The sequence below is a fragment of the Kogia breviceps genome, chromosome 3 (genome assembly GCF_026419965.1).
Source record: "Kogia breviceps isolate mKogBre1 chromosome 3, mKogBre1 haplotype 1, whole genome shotgun sequence".
In the NCBI taxonomy this organism is placed as follows: domain Eukaryota; kingdom Metazoa; phylum Chordata; class Mammalia; order Artiodactyla; family Physeteridae; genus Kogia; species Kogia breviceps.
The window spans coordinates 172831660-172855600 of NC_081312.1; the positions used below are offsets into that span (position 1 = coordinate 172831660).

Consider the following 23941-nt stretch of genomic DNA (forward strand, 5'->3'; position numbering starts at 1 on the left):
AGTTCTAAGCTCTTATCTTATTGAGTATAGATCCCATTGGTATTTACTCTTAATGCACTATTAAAATAACTTTGCACTGGTAATGTACTGAGTGACAATATGACAGCTTGAAATTCTGATGGGGCTTGCACAGCTCTTGTACGACTAGGTTGAAAGCCCCATTTTGCATATTTACAAGCTTGGAACATGCTGAAACTACAGCAGGGATCTAAAGTTTAATTGCGGTTGAGGAACATACATCCTCCCTTTCCATAGAATTTAATCAAACACTTCTGTTTGACTTTACATTTCTTGCTTAAAGGCCTGAGTGTAGGTGAGCTTGGTAGTAAAATCTAATATGAAACGGACAATCAGAAAGAATGCTTTGATCAAGTGGTGGCAATTCAGTGGACATTGAAAGGAAAATGTATACCACATTGAAACAGAGAATGCTTGATGTTTTGAACAGTATTTTAAAAGAGCATTAAAATTTTTTTTTCAACTTTCATCTCCACTGAAATTGGTACCAACAGTGAAATAAATGGGATAGTAAATAAATAATATATGTAATAACATCTGTCCACATAACAAAATAAAAGCCCAATGACAAAGGAAAAAAACCAAAAATTTAAAATGTAGTGAAACTGAAACAGAGTCACTTTGAGTCCAAAGAGAGTGGTTTCATTTCTCAGGGACCTCATCTCTGAATGATACTGTTTTTCTTTGAAATCTGCAGCATTAGAACTCTCTATGGCATAATGAGAGGAAGAAAAAAATTGATGTGTGTCTGAACTTGCTCTTGTGGGGGTTTTTTTTGACATATTTTGTATTGTGTCATCCAACCACTGAGGCAATTAATTTTCACCTTGCACGGGGCCCAGTATTTAGTAAATGCTCAATAAGTATTTGCTGAATAAACGATAGTGCTGAATTCCACATTATAGCTACTGCTATCGGCACCTTAAAATACTCCTCTGTGTTTTCTCCACTACCTAGTTAACCTGTCAGTCCTTTAGATTATGTCATCACTGGTGGTGAGTAGGAACCAAACTGATCAAGTCAAGGCTCCCTAGCCTCAAACAGAACATTTTCTAGTTGGATTAAATTATTAATGAACAGTATTATATAATCTCCCAAGTCTTTTGATAATGTCACAGTAGAGAAGGAATTAATGAAAAGTACTCATAGCAGTTTTCTCTTACCTGAGAAATCAAGTTTTTGAGATAACTTTTTCTTGGATTGAGACATCAAGGAGAATGAATAGTAATACATGGTTTTGTAATTTTTGAGTCAGATATAGAACGTGTGTCTCCCCAGATTCATAAGAAGCAATAGTGAAGGTCCTATAAAACTTCCATGACGTTGTGGACAAATATATGTCCTCAGACTTGTCTGAGCAGGATGCTAGTGTCCCATTTCTTTAGATATCTCTATGGCATGTGTTAAAAATATCAGTTAATGTAGCTACCTTGAGCCTTTTTATTAAGGAGGCAATACAAAGGCTGGCAGAAGTTGTACTTAGCATTTTCTGGGTCTGCATGTTTGGAGGAGAATTAAGAGGTAGTTTGGGATATTTTTAACTATAGAAGAGCTACTGGACACAGGTAAATGGAATATTTATATCATTCAAACACATTTTTCACCAGGTGCAGTTTTGGTATCGTTTGTCTCATCATTCACATCTCTCAGTTTTTACAAGAACATCACTGGATGGGGATTTGCAGAAGCAAGGTGATCTAATCAGAATCCCCAAATCTCAGTGGAGACAAGCAAAAATCGATCTCTTTGCGAAGGCTGGAGAATCTACTCTGCCTTTTCAGGTAAGCACGTAAGAAATTAATACAACTGAGCAGAAGATGCTTACTTAATGCTGATCTTCCCAGATAATAATATAATACATATATCCCATAAATGTATCTGATATTAATAAAGGAAACATTCACAATCAGGGATGAGAAGAGAGGTTATCTTGATTAACTGCCCAAGACTTACTTGTGGAAGCATAGCAAAAATGGAGATAAGAATTGAATAGGATGGTGGAGAGAAGAGTAATTTAATGGGAAAATATTTGTTTTCTTAAGTGAGGATGGTGGATTATATGAGGTAGAGAAAAAAATCTGGGCTGCACTCATATTTTAACCCTATTGCCTTATTTTCTGCTGCCCATTAATACTGAGAATTTTATCACACTTTTATGTCATTTACTTGGTTAATAATGAAAGAAGGAAACTTTAGCTTATCCAATGGGTGCACCAGCTTCCACCCTCCTGGACATGACTCCCTTCTAGATGATGTGTGAAAAGAGCTAGTTTAGAAACTAGATTAGATGGTGGAACACAGCGGAACACTCACGGCCTCAGGAGTCACATAGTCTGAGTTCCCGCCTCTGCTCACCCCATGGGGTGTTCAGTGATTGTGTACATTACATCTTTGAGCTTCAAATTGTCCAATCTGTGAAAACCACGGTGATGATAAAAGCAATGCTTGAGAGGGATCTGAATTGAAGAGAATGTAGCTAAAATGGTAGCTATGAACATGAGCTGTGGAGCCTGGAGTTCAAACCCAGGTGTCCAGTCAGAGGGAAGTTGCTTAATCCTTCCATGCTTCTGATTCTTCCTCTGTAAATGGGGTTGGGGAAGTAAGAACATTGGTGGGGTGTCAGGAGCCTCTGAAAAATAGCACACCTCATGTGGTACTCATTTCCAAACGGAGGTAAATATAGAAATCCAACAGAGAGAGCACAAGATGTTTTGGAGAAGATGTATTTAAAATAATACCTCACCTCAGAACAAACAGCTCCACCCAGAGAACAACAGACTGCTAGAGAATACAGGACTCATCCTTTGGGGAAAACCTTTTTACCATGAGTGATTATGATGTGTGAGTGTTGTTTTCCGGGTTGGAATACATGTCCCCCTCTGGTGGAGGATGTTGATACTGGAGGAGGCTATGGACGCCTGGGGGCAGGAGGTGTGTGGGAACCCTTTGTACCTTCCTCTCAGTTGTGCAACGAACCCAAAACTGCTCGAAAAGTCTTAATTAAAAAACAGAAGACAAAACCCAGAATGTCCTTTGTTAGAACTGGCTATTTGAGAAATATTATGAGTTGAAACTTGTGCCATTCTTTCTTGGCCTCGTTAACCTACCATCATTACTGAAGCGTTTAGGCAGTGGGTTTTTTGGGTTTTTTTCCGTTTAATATTTCTTCTTTTGGGGTTTTTGTCTTGCTTTGTTTTGAGGTGCAAATTGAGACTGCTCTTTATTATCTGGGGGCGTCTTAACTAGTTTTTCAATCGACCAGTGGTTTGATGGAATTTTGTAATTTGGTATCCACAGATGGGTGATGTTTTCTGTCTTCACTCCCCTCCGTGCTGGATCAGCACCACATGTTGGCTTTTCTCTCTCCTACCTGGGGGCTCCCAGTCAGCACCAATCAGCCTCTTCTTCTTCTTCTTCTTCTTTTTTTTTTTTTTTTTAATGTATTTTTGTGGCCGCACCATGCGGCATGTGGGATCTTAGTTCCCCGACCAGGGATTGAACCTGTGCCCCCTGCATTGGAAGGGCGGAGTCTTAACCACTGGACTGCCAGGGAATTCCCAGCCTCTGCTTAATTGTGCTGGCTTTTTGAGGGGAGTGAATTGTCCTAGGTTCTTGCTAAGCCTCAGCCATGTTTAATTCAGCCCGAGAAGGTAAGGATTTTTGCGTGCACCTCTGTTCCTTCGTATGTAATCCTGTTACTTGGCTGAAGTACAGGCTTGTTTTAGAAACTACAGTTCAGTGAAAAGAAAAATAAGAACTGTTCTCTCACATGTCACTATTCAGAAGGCCATTACAAGTCCACAGTCTCTAATCAGCAATTTGGAAAACAATAAGCTTTTGAAAAACAAATTTAGAGGCAAAATTTCTCCTGACCTGAACCAGTGTTAGGCATTGCATTTACTGATTTGTTTGATGATAAAGTGCTGCCCCCGGTCTCCCTGACGGTATCAAGTAATATACATGATACATTTTAGATGAACATCCTCAACTCTGAACTATTCAGATTTCAAAACCCAGCTGGACTCAAAGACTTTGGCAAAGGAATTTGGAGCCTGTGTTAACATTCCGGTATGAATAAGTCCAGATTTTATACACATACACACGCATACAAGATACATAAATACACACAGTCACACACAGATACATATACACGGTTTTATTTAATACATTAATATTACTTAGATATATTATTAGATCTTTCAAACAAATAGAAAATATATAGAGAAGCAAATACCCACGTACTCACACCTCAGAATGAACTAATATGAACATTTTGTTTGCTTATAATGTTGATAGGTTTGCTTCTAAAGATGCAGCTTTTGTCCTCTTTGTACCCTTTTCTATTCCATTTCTTGTCCTTTACAGGAAAAACAAAATTCTGATATGTTGTTTTTAACCTGATTTTTCTAAGTCTATCTTCAAAACTATGGGAATATGCATGAGGAGTCTAGCTAGGTGCAGTTCTACTTCATTCTTTTATCAGTAGCTAATGGAAAAGATATACCTACAAATAGTCAATCTAGCTTTTAAATATTCAAATATTTAAAGTTTATCTTCTTGGAAACAGGCTCCTTGGGCACTTTAAATTCAGTGGACTGAATTATTTAAGGGTGACCTTAGTCATTGCCTGGTCATCAGTTCAATGTGACTAAACTCTGAATATGTATTTGTATGGCGTCATCCTATATAAACATTGGAAAGGAGAAAGGCATAGGACTGTATAACCTCTCTGTTCGTTCTCTTGTAGCCATGAAATTCAGATTCAGTGTGGTCCTTTTTTGTCTCTTGTACACATCACAATAGAATGCAAATTGCTCTGAGTTCCTTAGGAAATCAGCACCCCTGATTAGGTAGGGCTTTCATTTTTCCTAGTGGAAAAGGATTAGGCTTACTGTTTATTTTGTAAGAACAGCAAATTAATAACATTTCAATATTCTCTCCATTTCCTGTGCAGTTTGTATTGGAAGAATGTGAGTCAAGTAGTTAATAGAATTTTTTCAATCTGTTTTAACTGGGCCTACTCATTTTATATGTTCAGTATTTTACACAAATATTCTCATTTAATTTACAATTTCTTTCCTAACTACTCTTCTTAATTTCATATCTAGAGGTAGTACTTTTTCTGAATACTGTCCATTGATTTCCAGTTGATCTACTGTCTTTGAGTTTGCTACTGAAACATAATTGTGTCATACTTCAGATTTCATTTGAAAATGACCCTTTTGTGAAATTTTCCACAAATGAGATACCATGTTCCGTCTTGATCAGAGTCAATGGGATAAATCAATAACAATTTCCTGATATTACTTGAAGATTCAGTGACGGCTGAGATTTATAATGCAACGTAAAAGCTGGTCTAGTCTCTGTAATGTGGTTCTGTCCTCAGCCTTCTTAACCTAGGGCTTCATTAAATCTTGTTTGGCCAGGTAGCTCTGTTCTGCAGTATCTGCTAAAGACCAGTTATCTCTTTATTTCGTGTTAGTGATGTAGTACAGCATCGTCATCCGTGGCTCAGGTCATACATTTTTCATACTAGATATATGACCTTCAACCACTGACTTCAACTCTCTAAGCTTCTGTTTCCTTTGCTTTCAAATGTGGAAGAAAATAACACCATCTTCACAGTGTTAAAATAAGTGAACGTGCCTGGCGTGCAGTAAGCTCTAAATAAACGTTTGCTGTTGATCTTTATTTTTAATACCACCATCATTCATCAAAAATTACTATAGTCGAATTTTTCTTTACTGCTTCTTACTATATTCCTATTGTCTCCACTTCCTCTCAGATTCATATTTATTCATTCTCATTATTCTTTTTTAAAGCAAGATATCAAAGAACCAGAATTTAAATATGCTAGTTGAGTATTTATCTGGAAAAGTTTCTTTCTGTTTTGCAGATCTAAAAAGTAATCACTTGATTATAAACAATATTTACACGTTGCTGTGCTTCCTGAAAGAAAAACAAGAAGTGCTTCTGTTCACTCAGGGAGTAAGATAATATAATTGGATAAGACAAAAATCAGCAAGATCCTAAAAAATAGTTTTAGAAGGAAAGATATTTACATATAATTTGAAATTTTAACTCTCAAATTACCTTGAGAAACTTATAAAATGAGGTTTTCACTCTACCTTTGTCAATGATTGAAACAGAGTTTTCTGAGCAAACTCTGGCTCACATACCAATTATTAACTGATACTGTAGTTCCCAAAGGGAACTGCTTTTGGTGACAAATCAAACGATCAGCTTGGTTAAAGCAAGTAATACAAATAGAAACAGTGAAGATGATTTTGGAATAATCAGGTGATACTATTTACAGATATGAGATACATTTTTTTTAAAGGAAGTAACATTATTCTCTGTTTAAAGTTAGAAAATTTTAGTTAATGGTCAAATTATAATCGTTCATTACATGGTCCTGAATTTAATTATATAGAAGTAAGCAAGCAGACATGTACATGACCTAATATCATCTTTATTTTGCTCTGGAAGTTTATACTTACATTTTAAGATGAAGATGTAAAAGAGCCTAGTGGTTTTCTTCGGGCAAAATGATGTAACCATATTTTAAAGACCTATCCCATCGTTCAGCTCATCCCAGGGCGCATCCACTCCATTCAAAGAATAGGAGCATGTACCTCTCCTGGGACACACAAGTGCCCCAAACAAACATTCTGTCTTTTTCCAGCTTTCCTTTGAGTAGTGTAGTCCTTCAAATATGGTGGTCATAACTACCTGTCTAATGAGTTTGAAGAATTAAACATCTGTATTTTAATTGACTTCAATGTAGGTCACACTACAATAATGAATTTAAAAAAATTCTTTCAAATTAAAGCTGTCCAAATACATTACAATAACTTAATGATGTTAAGCATAATTTATTTCTCACAATGCTTGTATACATTTCATCAAAATCCTTCTTTAAAATCTATTACCATTTTCTGCCTCTTGTATGAAGGCCAAATTTCTTGGCTAAGACTCTACAGAAACCAGCTCTAATCAGAATTTTAAAAATCATTAAAATTATATACATCTCATTATAAAGTATCAAAAATTTCAGATTAACAAATAGTCCCTCCTGAGCATCCTTACCTTCCATCATAGTCTGTATCTTCAGGTAACTATAACACTAGTTTATTTTTACCTCTAGACGTTTTTCTACTTAATTAATATGTATGTATGTACCACATATATCTAGAAATCTGAACCATGTGTATTTTTAGCCTAAGTAGTACCGTACTATAAATTTTTTTCTGTAATTTAATTTTTATTCAGAAACTTATGTTGAAGCTCTTTCCATATTAGCATACAGAGATAGATTTTTTTTTAACTGGCTCAGCAGTCCATGATCTATATCACCATTTATTGATTGATTCACATTTGAGTTGTTCTGATTCATTTGCTATCAAAACCGACATTAAAGCAAACATTCCTGCCCAGGTCTTCATATGTGTGCCTATGAGTGTCTATCTAAGGTAAACCCTGAGGATGGGCTTAATTTTTGTAGTCTATGCTATTTATCTTTTTAATACATGTTATCAAATTGCTGTCCAGTTGGGCTGCACCAATTCATGCAGCCAGTCCTCTTCTCTTAACAAATATTTAGGCAATAATTCACTTAGGCAAAAAATCCTATATTCCTACCACAGGGGAGGAAATAGTTTTTCTTGACCCTATTAGGGTACCTGACTGGGTCTCAAAATTAAACTAATAAAGCAGATTAACAGGAGAAAAGCATATAAAATTATTTAATGTTAGTTTTACCCCACGTGGGAACCTTCATAAGGAAATGAAGACCTGAAGAAATAGTTAAACCTGAGTGTTTTTGTGAGAGGTTTGATGAAGAGTGGATAGTTGTAGAAAGGTACGATAGGGCAAAGAGTTTGAGCCGAGTGTAATAAACTGGGGAACTTAGCTAGGCCTGTTTGTTCAGCTTCTCTGTGTTCTTTTGTCTTCAGAGATAAGGATATCTCTGGCATAGGGAGGGCTCCTCTCACATGAGGGTTTGATCTGCTTCAGAGGAAAGGTCAAAAAGTCCATCCTGCACATACCATTTCTCAAATTCCTTTGGCTAGAAATATTTCATATGCTGCATAGGTGCCCTATTTTGGGACAGCATGTCCTAAACCCCATCATCCTACAATGCCCAGAGTTTTCTAAATATACTCTACATGTTCACATTTCCTTTTTTTTTCTTGTTATTTTACCAGTTTCTCACGGTAACAGAATCTTAGGCAACAATTAAAACTGAAGTTTAATATTACCTCTTTGCTAAATCTTTTTTTTTTCAAATTCTATCTCATATTATTGACAGAAATAAAGAAGTGCTTTTCTTTGATTTTTAGTATCTTGTATTTCTCTCTTATATAGTACTTATGGTATAGCTTAGTTGTTAATGTATCATCTCAAGTAAATTGTAAGATCTTTGAGACCAGAGATCCTCCCTGATTACGTGGAGATGCACTTACTAGCCGTGTCCTGGTCTACTGGTTCTGCTATGCATCCTTAAGACTCTGGACATAAATTCATCCTTCCTTCCTTCCTTCCTTCCTTCCTTCCTTCCTTCCTTCCTTCCTTCCTTCCTTCCTTCCTTCCTTCCTTCCTTCCTTCCTTCCTCCCTCCCTCCCTCCCTCCCTCCCTCCCTCCCTCCCTCCCTCCCTTCTTTCTCTTTCTTTCTTTCCTTTTCCTTCCTTCCTTCCTTCCTTCCTTCCTTCCTTCCTTCCTTCCTTCCTTCCTTCCTTCCTTCCTTCCTTCCTTCCTTCTCTCTCTCTCTCTCTCTCTCTCTCTCTCTCTCTTTCTTTCTTTCTTTCTTTCTTTCTTTCTTTCTTTCATGGTGGAGTAACAACATAATAATGTGAGTGATTAACAAGAAAGAAAACAAATTATACCAGTCATTATTTAGAATGATAGAATAAATTAAACTTAAATAGAAGCCTCCAAGTGCTTTAGCATATGAATGTTATTAACCATTGTATGTGGTTATGTACCTCACTAAGTAGGTTTCTATATATGTATATATGATATATATAAGTATTTAAATATTCTGATATAGAAATGAATCATTGCCTTCAGCCAATTATAACGGCCTTCAGCCGTTATAAATGAATTCATATTTCAATTAAACTGAGTTGTAAACCACACAGTTGATTACCCCAAAGAGCTCATTTTAAATGCTTATGACTTAATGGCTCCAATGGGAAGGCAGCCTTCAGTCATGATGAATGTTACAACTTCTAACTGAAACAAGGTTACGTAAGATATTAGAGTTACCTAAGATATTAGTTTTACCTAAGGTGCTGTCAAAGGAGTTATGACTTTATAAATTCCTAATTGAAATGTTCTGGTCAAACAATTTTCTAAAATTAGTTTGGAAGTTTGGGACAGATGCAGTTGAGCTTCTCTACACCAAAAAGTATGATTGTAATAAATTTACTTTTGTTAAAAAATGGTTAAAGAAGACAATTTAGGTGGTACAAACAAGGTTTATTCAGCACTTCATGAAGCAGACAGTCTCTATTTGGAGAACTGTAAAATGGGTGGAAAGCAGGAAGCTTTATAGGGTAAAGAATAAAGAATGAGAAAGAGTAAAACAGAAAATAACGAGTTGACTGGGGCCATGTAGTCAACCTTGTTTAGGGTGAGAAGGAACAAGGAAATATAGAGCCCAGAGTTGGCTTGAAGTTGGGGGATTGACTGCTGAATATATTCTGTTTCTGGTCAAGGGGAGCATTAAAGGGGCATGAAAGTTATCAAAGTTTTGGTTTGCTGTCATGGCATCCAGGGCAGGAATGGCTCCATTTTGGACCTAGAAAGTTATTTCAAGACTTTTATAGTATATTTTTAATAATTTATCTTTCTGTAATTATAGCTAATTTTAGAAGCTACTGTTTTATCATCGCATGCTACCGTTGCTCTAGATGATATCAGTGTATCCCAGGAATGTGAAATTTCATATAAGACACTTCCAAGTACTAGCGTTCAAAGCAAAGGTAAGTTTTTTTCTTGTGGTTGCTGCAGTTTTGAACATTAAAAGGATTAGTTTTCCTTGATATCAAAATATAAAATATATTAGAATCCTTCAATAATATAGTTCACTAATGCCTAATACCAAGATGTGGATTACATCACATGCCCCTGAAAACTAAAACATATTGTTTTACCTTTTTAAAATACATTTTTACCTTTTAAAAAAATATGTTATATCACAGTCTAGGCCTTAGGCTCTCTTCTAATAACATTCTACATTTGGGGCTAAAATTGTCACATACAGTTTTTTTTAATTATAAAAGTTATGAATTTAAAATATTTTGCATGTTTTAAAACACTGCTATAAAAATTCAATTGTATTTTAATTTTGTTTGACACTTCAAGTGAATATGTAATTAAATTCATGTTTCAGAATCACTCAGGAGTTCAAAAAGATTATCATGGTTGAAAAAATGACTTAAGGCCAGTGAAAAATTTCAAACTTGACCCTAAAATTCTGTGTTTAAATTCAAAACATAATATTTTCAAGAAACAGATGAAGTTTGACTAATTCTTTGATTAAATATTTTATAGAGAATTTCAGTTAAGAGACAGGTATATTGTCATAAAAATGGATCCCAAATAGTAGAATAGGCATTTTTGAAAATCTAACCGTAGTTTAGGTTCTGAGAGTGTGTTGAAATGGTATACATTGTGCCCGCCATTTAACATTTACATTGTGTGTGCCATTTAACACTAACTGATGTTCCTTTCTGACCACCCCTACAGTCAGGTCTCAATTAACAAATAGAAATAAATATTAAAAATGTTGCCTGAAAACTGAAACACTTCATTTTTCTTACTCTCCATACATGAAAAATAACTGCATGTGGACCTCAGGCATGTCATACATTCTGTAGTTATGTTTCCTTAAACAACATATTTAGTGAGAGGCAAAGCTGCATTCTTAACAGGAGCTAAATGCACTCACCAATCAAGGATGATATAGGAGAATCAATTCTGGATTGAGATCCGAGTTAAAGAATTTTTAAAAGTCCTTTATTAAAGACATCTTTAAGGCTGTATATTCTATGTCCTAACTCTGTATTGTGTTAACATGAATTTACATTACTCAGAATGTGTGTCCTGAATTTATAATAAACCTTTCTAAGCTCTGTGTGTGTGAGTTGTTTTGATAGACATTAAAGAATGCAAAGCAGCAGGTTTAATGATTAATGAGTTTTGGAGGGTTAACCAGAATTACTTATTTCTGTTAATTAATTAAACATTTTTATTCTTCTAATCATATACTGCATCACCAGAATTGTAATAGTAGGAAGGCATTAGAGTTGACATTGAAGAGAATGTATTTGGAAGCAGAAGTGTGGTTAAATGTTTTAAATTATCACTAAAATTAACCTTAGCAGAAGGCTCTGAGAATACTCGATCTCACATACAGAGAATTCTTTTCATAAATTAACTCAAAACTCATTTATGTGTGCTTCAGTCTGAATGCCAGCTCAGTTGGTTAGAGCATAATTCTCATTAGGCCAAACTTACATGAATTATTCCTGAAAGACCAATGATTTTACACAAAGGAAAAAAAACTTTCTCACGGTTTTTGTAAATTTATCCAATAGGCAATTATAGGATCTCCTTCATTGAATTTAGTATTATTACCAGCCAGAAGTTTAGGGACAGGAGTGGAAGGGGACTTATCACGTCCCACTAATAGGGACTTATGTTATATTAATGGCCAGAGGTTTATTGAGATCCTCCTGTGCTTGCAATTTTTAGCATATTTAAAAACTAGTGTTATTGAAACAATTATGCATCCCATTTATGTTGGAGAAAAAAACATGTTTTATTCTCTCGATCTCTTAATTTTGAAGCTGGATTTGGGCCACATGAAGATGCAGGCTGTATTTCATCCAGCCAGCTCTCTGATTTTACATCTGACTGCCCAGATGGAGCAGATGAAGCCAGTTGTGGTGAGTGAAAGTCCTGACTGATTTGACTAAGATTTGTGTGTGTATATTTACTCTCTGAATGTAAAGTGCATGCTACTTAAGTGAGTGTTGTTTAATTAAGAATGTTTCTTTTTTTGTTATTAAATTAAAAAAATATTTTTATTGAGGTATAATTGATGTATAACATTATATTGGTTTCAGACGTACAACATAATGATCTGATATTTGTATATAATGCAAAATAACCATGAAAATAAGTCTAGTTAACACCCATCACCATACATAGTTACAAATTGTTTTCTTGTGATAAGAACTTTTGAAATTTACTCTCTTAACTTTCAAATATGCAATACAATATTATTAATTATAGTTGCCATGCTATAAATTACATCCTCATGACTTACTTGCTTATTTTATAATTAGAATATACCTTTGTACCTTTTGACCCCCTTCACCCATTTTGCCCCCTACTCCATAATTCCCTGCCTCTGGCAATCACCATTCTGTCCTCTGAACTAGGACCTTGGTTTTTTGTTGTTGTTTTTTGTTAGTTAGTTTGTTTTTTAGATTCCACATGTAAGTGAAATCACATGGTATTTGTCTTTCTCTGTCAGACTTATTTCACTTAGCATAATACCCTCAGGGTCCATCTGTGCTGTCAAAAATTGCAAGATTCTCTTCTGTTTTATGGCTGAATATTATTCCATTGTGTATATGTACCACTTTTTCTTGGTTATTGTAAATAATGCCACAGTGAACATGGGGGTGCATATGTCCTTTCGAGTTAGTGTTTTTGTTTTCTTCAGATAAATTCCCATCTTTTGTGTTCCAAGGACTCAATTCTGGTGTAGGGAGGGGTGTTCCCCACACCAAATAGTACTCAGGACATCAGTTGGGTGTCCTACAATTTAACTCAGTTCTGACATTACCTACCCAGAGATGCCATCAAGTTCTACAGGTTAAGTTTCAGTCCTATGAGACTGCCTCCCCTCTTCTTCCACTTACTTTGGATGATGGTCTCAAGCCCAGGTTGTTACTGTTCTTCTGATTGACTGGCTATAAGTCAGAGCTTCCCAAGACTCCTTCCTTGGTTTTGATTAATTTGCTAGGGCAGCTCACAGAACTCAGAGAAACATTTTACTTACTACATCACCCATTTATTGTAAAAGAATATAGCTCAGGAACAGTTAGCTGGAAGACAAACATAGGGCAAAGTATGGGGAAAGGACGAGGAGCTTCCTAGTGCTCTCCAGGTGCCACTCTCCCAGCACATCCACATGTTCACCAACCCAGAAACTTTCCAGGCTCTGTCCTTTGGGTTTTCATGGAGGTTTCATTTGACAGGTATGATTGATTAAATCATTGGCCATTGATTCAACCTCCAGCCCATCTCCTCTCCCCAGAAGTCAGGGGTAGGACTGAAAGTTCTAACCCTCTAATCATATAGTTGGCTCCATTGGCAACCAGCCTCCATCTTTAGATACTGTCCAAAGTCACCCCATTAGCATAACAAAAGACAAATTTCAAGGGTTTTAGGAAGTCTGGGCCAGAAACAGGGATGAAACTGTTTGATATAATCCCACTTATTTTTGCTTTTGTTGACTCAGCTTTTGGTGTCAATTCCAAAAATCATTGCCAAGGCTGATGTCAAGGAGATTCTTACCTATGTTTTCTTGTAGAATTTTTATGGTTTCAGGTCTTATGTTCAGGTCGTTAATCCCCTTCAAGTTAATTTTTGTGTATGGTGTAAGATAGTGGTCCACTTTCATTTTATTTGCATGTGGCTGTGCAGTGTTCCCAACACCATTTATTGAAGATACTATCCTTTCCCCATTGTATATTCTTGCCTCCTTTATTGAAAATTAATTGATCATATATGGGTGGGTTTACTTCTAGGCTCTCCATTCTGTTCCATTGATCTATGTTTGCTTTTATGCCAATATCATACTGTTTTAATTACTATAGCTTTGTAATATAGTTTGAAATCAGGGTGCCAGCTGCCTCCATGTTTGTTCTTCTTTCTCAAGATTGCTTTGGATATTTGGGGTCTTTTGTGGTTCCATAAAAATTTTAGGATAGTTTGTTCTATTTTTCTGAAAAATACCCCTGGAATTTTGACAGGGATTGCAGTAAATCTGTAGATTGCCTGGGGTAGTATGGGCATTATAACAATATTAATTCTTACAATCCATGAGCATGGAATATTGTTCCATTTATTTGTGTCTTTTTCCATTTCTTTCATCAATGTCTTATACTTTTTAGTGCCCAGGTTTTTCACCTCCTTGGTTAAATTGATTTCTAGACGTTTTGTGTTTTTTTGATGCAATTATAAGTGGTATTCATTTCTTAATTTATCTCTCATACTTCATTATTGATGTATAGAAAGGCAATAGATTTTTGTATATTGCTTTTGTATCCTGCAACTTTAGTGATTCATTGATTGGTCCTAGCAGTTTTATTGGGAATCTTTAGGGTTTTCTATATATAAAATCATGTCATCTGCAAATAGTGATAGTTTTACTTCTTCGTTTCTGATTTTGTTGCTCTTTTATTTTAATTTTATTTTTCTTGCCTAAATGTTGTGGCTAGGACTTCCAATACTATGTTAAATAAAAATGATGAGAGTGGGCATCCTTGTCCTGTGCTTGATCTTAGAGGAAAAACTTTCAGCTTTTCATCATTGATTGTGATGTTGGTTGTGGGCTTGTTATGTATGGCCTTTATTGTGTTGAGATACATTCCCTTAATACCCACTTTGTTGAGAGTTTTTGTCATAAATGGATGTTGAATTTTGTCAAGTGCTTTTTCTGCATCTATTGATATGATGATCATATAATTTTTATCCTTCATTTTGTTAATATGATGTATTACATTCACTGATGTTGAATTATCCTTGCATCCCTGAAATGAACCTCTCTTGATGATAGTGTATGATTCTTTTAAGGTGCTCTTGAATTTGGTTTGCTAATATTTTATTGAGGTATTTGATGAACATCTCTGTTCATCAGGAATATTAGCCTGTAATTTTTCATCTTGTGGCATCCTCTTCTGGTTTTGATATCAGGGTAATGTTGGCCTTGAAAATTTGTTTGGAAGTGTTCTTCCATTTTTTGAAGAGTTTAAGGATTGGTATTATTTCTTCTATAAATGTTTGGTAGAAAAAAATTTTTTGGTAGAATTTATCAGTGAGGTCTTCTGGTCCTGGATTTTTGTTTGTTGGGAGGTTTTTGATAATTGATTTAGTCTCCTTTCTCATACTTGTCTATTTAGATTTTCTATTTCTTCATAATTCAGTCTTGTCAGGTTGTGTGTTTCTAGGAATTTATCTGTTCTCGGTTATCCAATTTATTGGTGTATAATTGTTCTAGTAGTCTCTTATGAGTCTTTGTGTTTCTGTGTTATCAGTTGTAATGTCCCCTCTTTTATTTCTGATTCTATTTATTTGAGTCCTCTCTTTTTCTTTTTTAGTCTAGCTAACAATTCATCCATTTTGTTTATCTTTTCAAAGAAATAGCTCTTAGTTTCATCAGTCTTTTCTATTGCTTTTTAATCTCTATATCATTTATTTCAACTCTGATCTTTGTTATTTCCTTTCTTTCACTAGCTTTGGGCTATGTTCTTTTTCTAGTTCCTTGAGTTGTAAAGTTAGGTCATTTGAGGTTTTTCTTGTTTCTTGAGATAGGCATTTATCCCTATGAATTTCCCTCTTAGAACTTTTGTCTCATCCCAGAAGTTTGGTATGTTGTAGTTCCGTATGTATTTGTCTTAAGGAGTTTTAAAATTTCTCTTTTGATGTATTCTTTGACCATTGGCTGTTTAGTAGCATGTTTTTAACCTCCACATAGTTGTGGTTTTTTTTCAGTTTTTTCTTGTAATTGATTCTAGTTTCATACCATTGTGGTTAGAAAAGATGCTTGATATGATTTCACCCTTCTTACATTTATTAAGACTTGTCTTGTGGCCTAACATATAATCTGTCCTGGAGAATGTTCCATGTGCACTTGAGAAGAGTGTGTATTCTGTTGCTTTTGGATAGAATGTTTCATATATATCTATATATCTGTTAAGTCCATCTGGTCCAACATGTCCAAATATTTCCTTTTTGATTTTCTGTCTGCATTATCTATCCATTGATAAAAATGGGGGTACTAAAATCCTCTACAATTATTGTATTGCTGTCTATTTCTCCCTTTAGGTCTGTTAATATATTTTTATATATGTAGGAGAAACTATATTGGATGCATAAATATTTACAAACATTATAGCCACTTTTTGGTTTGACCCTTTTATCATTATGTCATGCCCTTCTTTGTCTCTAATTACAGTCTTTGTTTTAAGGTCTATTCTGTCTGGTATCACTTATCTCCAAAGCTTAATTATTTCAGTTTGTATATCTGAAGTGAGTCTCTTGTGGGTAGCGTTATAGATGGGTCTTCTTTTTTATCCATTCAGCTACTCTGTGCCTTTTGATTGGAGAATTTAGTCTATTTACATGTAAAGTTATTATTGATAGGTAGGTACTTGTTGCCATTAAGTTAATCATTTCCTGGCCGTTTTGTAGCTCCTTCATTCCTTTTATTTTCTCTTGCTCTTTTCCTTTTTGATTTGATGATTTTCTATAGTGGTATGCTTAGTTCCTTTTTCTTTATCTTTTGTGTATCTACTATAGGTTTCTGCTTTGTGGTTGCCATGAGGTTTACATGTAACAACTTACATTTATTAAGTCTATTTTAAAATGATAACTTAAATTTGAATGCATTCTAAAGCTTTATATTTTCACTCTTCTCAACCCCGATGTTTCTTGTTTTTGATGTCACATTTTACATCTTTTTATCTTATGTGTCTCTTAACTAATTATTGTTGTTACAGTTTTTTTTACTACTTTTTTCTTGCAACTTTTATACTGTCTTTAATAGTGATTAAACCACCACCTTTACAAGAGTAGACTATACCAATTTTACTGTGTGTTTATCTTTACCAGTGAGATTTATACTTTCATTTGTTTTCCTGTTATTAATTAGCATCCTTTCTTTTCAGCTTAAAGAAGTCCCTTTAACATTTCTTGTAATGACAGTTTAGTGGTGATGAACTTCTTTAGCTCTTGCTAGAAAACTGTTTATCTCTTTTTCAATTCTGAAGGATAACTTTGCCAAGTAGAGTATTAATTGGAAGTTTCTTTCAGCCCTTTGAATATATTGTGTCACTCCCTTCTGGCTTGCAAAATTTCTGCTGAAATATATGCTTATTTCCTTATGGGGGTTCCCTTGTATTTAACAAGTTATTTTTCTCTTGCTGTTTTAAAATTCTCTCCATGTCTTTAACTTTTGACATTTAAATTTATAATAGTCTTGATGTTGATCTCTTCGGGTTCATCTTCTTTGGAACTCTCTGAGATTCCCGAATCCGGACATTTCCTTCCCAAATTAGGGTAGTTTTCAGCTTATTCTTCAGGTGAGTTTTCTGCCCCCTTTTCTCTCTCTTCTCCTTCTGGGACCTCTATAATGCACATGTTGGCCTGCTTGATGTTGTCCCATAAGTCCTTTAAACTAACTTCACTTTTTAAAAATTCTTTTTTCTGCTTTGACTGGGAGAGTTCCACTGCATTGTCTTTGATTTCACTGATCCTTTCTATTGCTCTTGAACCCTGCTTGTGTATTTTCAGTTTAATTACTGCATTCTTCAGCTATATGACTTCTGTTTGGTACTTTCTTATATTTTCTGTCTCTTTGTTGGAAGTTCTCACTGTGTTTATCCATTTTCCTCCTGAGTTTGGCAAACATCTTTATGACCATTACATGGAACTCTTTAAGAGATGAGTCACTTAACTCCATTTCATTAAGGACGTTTTCTGAGGTTTTATCTTGTTCTTTCTCTCGGAACATATTCATCCATTTCTTCACTTTTCTTGTCTCTCTATGTTGGCTTCTATGCATTGGATAAAACAGCTACCTCTCCCAGTCTTGAAGAAGTAGCCTCGTGTAGAACTTTATGGTTCAACCCTAACCTAGCTCTTGGGTTATCTCTAAAACATTAGTGATTGTCCAAGTAGGCTATTTTATTTTTAGTGGCTCCCAGTAGTTGAGGGTGTGCTAAGTCCTGTCAATGTCCGAAAGCAGAGGCTCTCAGTCAGCACCTAGATTCAGGCTGATTGGAAGCTGGGCTCTCACGCAGCCAGACCTCCAGGCAGCAACTTGTAAAGTATGCAAATATATACATTTCTGTGAGATTGCAAGCCTAAGTCCTCCTGGCCCCCATAGCCAGACCATCTAGAGATGTCCTCTCTGAGGCAGTTGAAAAAATCGGGATGCCAGATGAGTTTCTTGTAGGGAGACATCATGTGACCTGGAGCAAGGCAGAAGGAGATTGCAAAGATGGCGTCCACTGACCTCCATCCCTGGAATGCACGTTGGTAGGCCCCTAGAAGTGTGCCAAACCAGAAGCCTGCCCCTCAGACCAAAGGTCTGGGACAAGCAAATAGGCCTCTTTCACAGAAATACTGGGGGTGTATTTTGGTTTGCTGTCTGCACAGGGCCCTGGGGGTGGTAGCCTGCCAAGCTCTGTCTCTCCATTGCTTACAGTCTAACAGAACCTGGGAATATAAACCCTACTGGCCACCAGAGCTGAGCAATCAAGGGCTGTCCTCTGGGCAGCAGCCATAAAAACCAGGACACCAGACCCTGTGCAGTTCCTCTCTGGGAGATACTGGCATTCTGGAATCAGGCAGAGGGAAGACATGAGTATATTGCCCACCCTCTGAGGTCTCTGGAGGGGATTAGAGTGGACACTTACATGTTTGTGTGATTAGAAGCCTGCCCTTCAGGCCATAGCTATGAAGATAAGCTAATATGTTTTTTTCATAGAAAGGCTGGGTATCTCTGTCTGTTGTCTCCTGGGGGTGGTAGCTAATTAAGAACTTTTTCTCTGTTGGTTACAGTCTTGTGGATCCCCCTAACATAAGCCCTGCTGGTGACATAAGCCAGTGACAGGTGACTTAGAGTGTGTTCCCTGGGCATCAGGCACAATAACTGGGGAGGGTGCAAGCCATTTCCAAGAGGTACAGCAAGTTGGGTGGAGACAGAGAGCTATACAAAGATGGCGTCTGCCAGCCTCCATTCCTGGGGAGTTCCCCAGTAGGCCCTGGATGTGTGTTAAAGTAAACGTCTTCCCTTTAGGCTGACACTTTGTAGATAAGCATATAAGCCTCTTTCACATAAAGGTAGGCACCTCTCGATCAGCTGCTTCTGCACTGGTCCATGGGGTGAGTCTGAGACTGTGAGCCCTTTAGGAGCCATTGCTCAGTTCACTGTAATCTGTGTGTCTCCTGGATGTGAACCCCATTGGTTTTCAGAGTTGGATGTTTGGGGGGGGGCTTTTTCTCAGGTGCAGGTCTTAAAAGTTGGGGTACCTGATGTCAGGGTTCCAGTCTTTCACTCCCTGGGGAGAAGCTCTGGGTTTTGAGTTTCCTCCTGATTGTGAATCACTGTGCTTGGTGTCAGGTTTATGGCAAGACTGTGTCTCAGCCTCTCCTATCCGCTTTGTAGTAGATTTTTTTCTCATTTGCACAATGTGTAAGAGTCACTCACCTAGGCTTTAGTTTTGTTTTCTTTGTTTTTTCGAGAGAAAATTGCACCATACGTAGCTGTAGGTTCATTGTGTCTGTGGAAGGATGTAAGTTCAGGATCTTCCTATGTCACCATCTTGTATTAGAACCCAAATAGGAATTTCTTAAAATATTTTCTGTTTTTCTATTGAAATATCTGCCTGGGATGTACAGTTGTAAGCCTGTCCCTGATATACATTAAGACTGTTACCAAATGTACATGGTTTAAGAACTTTATATAAACTCTTTTAATCATCAAAACAAATCGCAGAATTCAACCCTAATATTATCCTCATTTTACAGACTTTCATATCAGTTAGTGTTCGTTCAGGAGACAGAAACCACCCTAGTAATTTGAACAGAGAAAATGTAATATGAAGAATTATTACCTTTTGAGATGTGGTTAACTGCAAAAAGAACAGTAGAGAAGAAAGAAATTAACAAATGTAGGGAGCAGCTACTACCTCTAGGATTGCGACAGAGAATTACGGAAAGGATACATTTGTAGGAGGGGTGGCTTCCACATCCCAACACTGCGAATTAAACTTTACTGGAGAGGGTGTGACTGGAACCCTCTGGAAGGTGGAGAAATTTGCTCGGATGATGTGGGCTAGACTTGGTTAACAATTTAGTGTCCAAGGAAGAAATTATCCACCAGGATGCCTGCAAAACTCACTGAAGGGTGACTGTAACTGGGTTGCTTTATATTGCTGGCAGTCATGGTCCAAGAACAACAACAAAACATACACTGGAACCCAAAAGAGAAACTCCTTCCTCTGCTATGCTTTGTGGCATCCTGTGCTCTTTACTAATGAAGCCAGACGTCGTGTGAGCTATTCAAAAGAGAAATGTTTGCACAGTCCAGCTCCACATCTCAAAGCAGGGCAGGGAGGGTAGATTTGGAGCTGAGACACAGTACATTTAGAGCTGGCACATGTACCTAATGTTGTGTAGTTCATAATTGGTGGAACCCCATCTCACATCTGGTTAATCTGCCTCCGGAACACATTCTTAACCACACATTATGCAACCTTTCTGTCCTTTCAAGGTCATCATTAAATTGAAAATGATACTTGCCCGAAATGAAAAGTTGCTTCCTTGACCAGTTTGAGCAATAGGGAATTTGAAGCCAGTGAAAGATTTCACTTTTGGAGGAGAAATCATGCTCTTAGGCCCCTAGAATGTCAAATGGTAATTTAGTAATTCTGTCTCGAAGTTTGAAAGGATTAATGCCCTTTAAAAAGAAACACACCTTAATCTTTTCCCTTCAGTAATAATTTTGTTTATCACATTACATTTCATAAATCTGAAATGTACTAAATTGCCTTCATTTCCTTTAATGTGTTTCAGGGACTTAAAATATTGTTTTATAGACACAAAAAGAAGATGGAGATCACTGTTTGGCAATGGACCCATGATTGTGGTGAACTGAGTTAAAAAAAAAAAAAAAAAAAGCAAATGAACTCCAGATCTCTAGAATCTTATGCTGGGAATCTGTTTATTCATAGAAATGCTAATTCTTCATCTTTTTTTTTTTTTTTTTTTTTTTTTTTTTTGTGGTACGCGGGCTTCTCACTGCTGTGGCCTCTCCCGCTGCAGGGCACAGGCTCCGGACGCGCAGAGTCAGCAGCCATGGCTCACGGGCCCAGCTGCTCCGCGGCATGTGGGAACCTCCTGGACTGGGGCACGAACCCGCGTCCCCTGCATCGGCAGGCGGACTCCCAACCACTGCGCCACCAGGGAAGCCCCATCCCATTTTTATGAATTTATACATTAAAGATTCCAGCAGTGAGTTGAGATAAGGGGCACAGTAAAGAATTTAGAGGAGTAAAAGCAGGAGTCGTTTGTCTTCTTTACAGCAAAAAAGGAGGGAAGTAAGCACAGTGATTTTAGGCTGAGTCTAGCATCGAACTAACCCACTTGTCAATTTCCCCATAGAAAACTTAATTGCTTGGAAGAAACACGGGTTTTCTGTAAGGAGAAAAAGACAATACCAGTCTCAGGATTTCTACTCATAAACATAAATCCTCCTTAAAAGGAACCTTGCTACTCCAGAGTTTCAAATATTAGTACTTTAATGCAATTTATTCTAATTTTCTCATTTTCACAACTATCTCTCACCCAGTTTGAGTTCTCTTTCGTTACAATAAGACTGATTATGGCTTACCTCAAAAGAGTTGTTAAACTTACTATGATTTAGGTTTTCTGTACCTCTGAAATATCTTCAGACTAAAATACCAAATGTAAGTTTTAACCAATTTTGGTAAAAGAAATAGTTTATCATATAGATGAGAAAGCCAAAAATTTTTTAAACAACTCTGTGTGTTGTAAAAGTATTTTAATATTCCCAAACATCATTTCCTGAGCACTGTAATTTATTTCGGTCTAAAAATTGGTTAGTCTGAAATGCATATGCTTTTTTCCTAAAAATAGATCTACACAATTTCTCATTTTCTGCTTATCTCTCTGCTCACAGGAAAAACCACATACATCAATACGTAGTATTTGAATTCAATAAAGTCTAAGCAAAGGCAGGTTGAATAGTATAGGAAGAAGGTGTGATTTATTATTTTTCTCATTTGCTTTTTCAAACTTAACTACTGGTTGTATATTTTTCCCAAACGACTGTGTCTGCTCAGTGTACAAATGTATGTATTAAGCGCTGGCATTTCCCCAGCTGACAGTAAGGTAGAGGCTAAGTGATTTTATGTGCTCATGCTTTGGTGGCCATCTGCATGTACTTTTTACGAATTCATTACCTTCCAATAGTAATTGTTGCATTGAGTCTTACACATTTCTTTCATCACATAAGTGCATCGGGAGAAAGCTTGAATTTTTTATAGCTATGTTTCTTCTGCTCTGTATTTGTTGAGAATGTGTGTATGTTCGTGTCTGTGTGTGCGTGTGAGAGAGAGAGATCTAATTAGGGCTGTGTTTTTACTGCCTATTTTCTAAAAATAAAAATTTTTTGAGAAGGTATTTTTTGGTGAGATTGAACATATTTAAACTTAATTATAGAATTCAAGGCTTCCTGAAATGCACCTCTTTGTATAACCATAAATTGCTTTTTATTTTAATAAAAGATGGGAAAATAAGCTGCTATTTTCTATTTTCTATCTTATGCTGTTTTCCATAGGCCTAACTTCCAGGGGAAAAATGTGTCTCAAAATAAACCTAAATTTGCTAATTATTTAGCATTTTGCTTTTTCATTAAATGAACATCAGTGTGCCCATTCTTGTAGAAAGAAGGCTATCTTGCTATTTTTTCTTAGTGAACTGGATTCTCTTTCTCTTCTTCATATTGTCCTCAACAATTTAGATACTGTTTGCCAGTCCAAAAAAAAAAAAAAAAAAAAAATCTCCCTAGACAGGGGTAATTGTAAGACTGGAATGGGAAGTCTGTTCTGGTGAAGGCTCATCATTTCTGTGACATAAAACTGAGAAGTGGAGAAAAAGTCCATTCATTGCCATTTGTGGAGCCATTGATCACTGAGGGGAAAAAAAAAAATAGAAATGATTTTTGTAGACAAGTAAAATCTGGTAAACAACCCATGATATTTTGATGAATCTTTGCTGTAGATAATTATGTTGTTTGAGAAATCAGGACGGTAGAGGGAAAATAATAAAATAGTCAATAAAGTAGATAATAAATTCTCTCAGTTGAAAACCCTGTTGAGAATAAAAATCTATGTATTTAATAAGAAAGTCTTTTTCTATGATCATTTAAGATTACATTTCAATAAGTTACATTATTAACAATACCTGTGGAAAGGTTTTGGGTGTGTCATTACTTTGAGCTCATTTGAATTTTATTTTTCAGCAAGATCATTGTTGTTCTTCATTTTGAAAATTATAAACTGGAAGTATAAGTGGCATTTCTTTTTGGCTTGTATACCCAAACGACTTCAGTCCTTCTCTTTTCTTTCACACCTGCTATTCTTGTCCCTTTTGTTTCTGTTTTCAGGTTAGTGATGTTTGTGATGACAAGTATGAGACTTACTGATCCTCGCCTGTTCAACACCAGGTTTTCTTAGCAATCCTGTCTCCTTGCCTTGTAGAACTTTACCACTGTGTATAGTGAGATTTACGTTTCCTTCCAGGGTTTATATAAACCCCCTATTTTGGGGGTTAGATTTAAAAACAGACTGAAAGATTGTATGATAATGATATTCAATATAAATACTGTCACACACTTATAAAGCACTTATTTTGTACCTGGCCTTGTTGGAAATGCATTTATATGTATTAGCTAATTTATAGATAAGAAAAGCAAGGCACACAGAGAATGAATGTCACGGCTCTTCCTGCGGTCACGGTCACACAGTTAGTTCAATAGAGATAGAGGTGGGAGTGGAAAATGGACCTCGGGTTGATTTTCATTTTGCCTACT

The 23941-nt window shown here is 36.2% G+C and overlaps 1 protein-coding gene across 1 annotated transcript in view; it reads left to right on the plus strand.

Moving 5' to 3' along the window:
• Positions 1–23941, plus strand: part of MALRD1 (MAM and LDL receptor class A domain containing 1) — a 628554-nt gene that overhangs the window by 121348 nt on the left and 483265 nt on the right. The window contains exons 13-14 of the mRNA XM_059059255.2: positions 1626–1799; positions 9884–10004. Of these exons, the coding sequence (XP_058915238.1) occupies positions 1626–1799; positions 9884–10004 (295 nt within the window). The remainder of the gene's footprint in view (positions 1–1625; positions 1800–9883; positions 10005–23941) is intronic.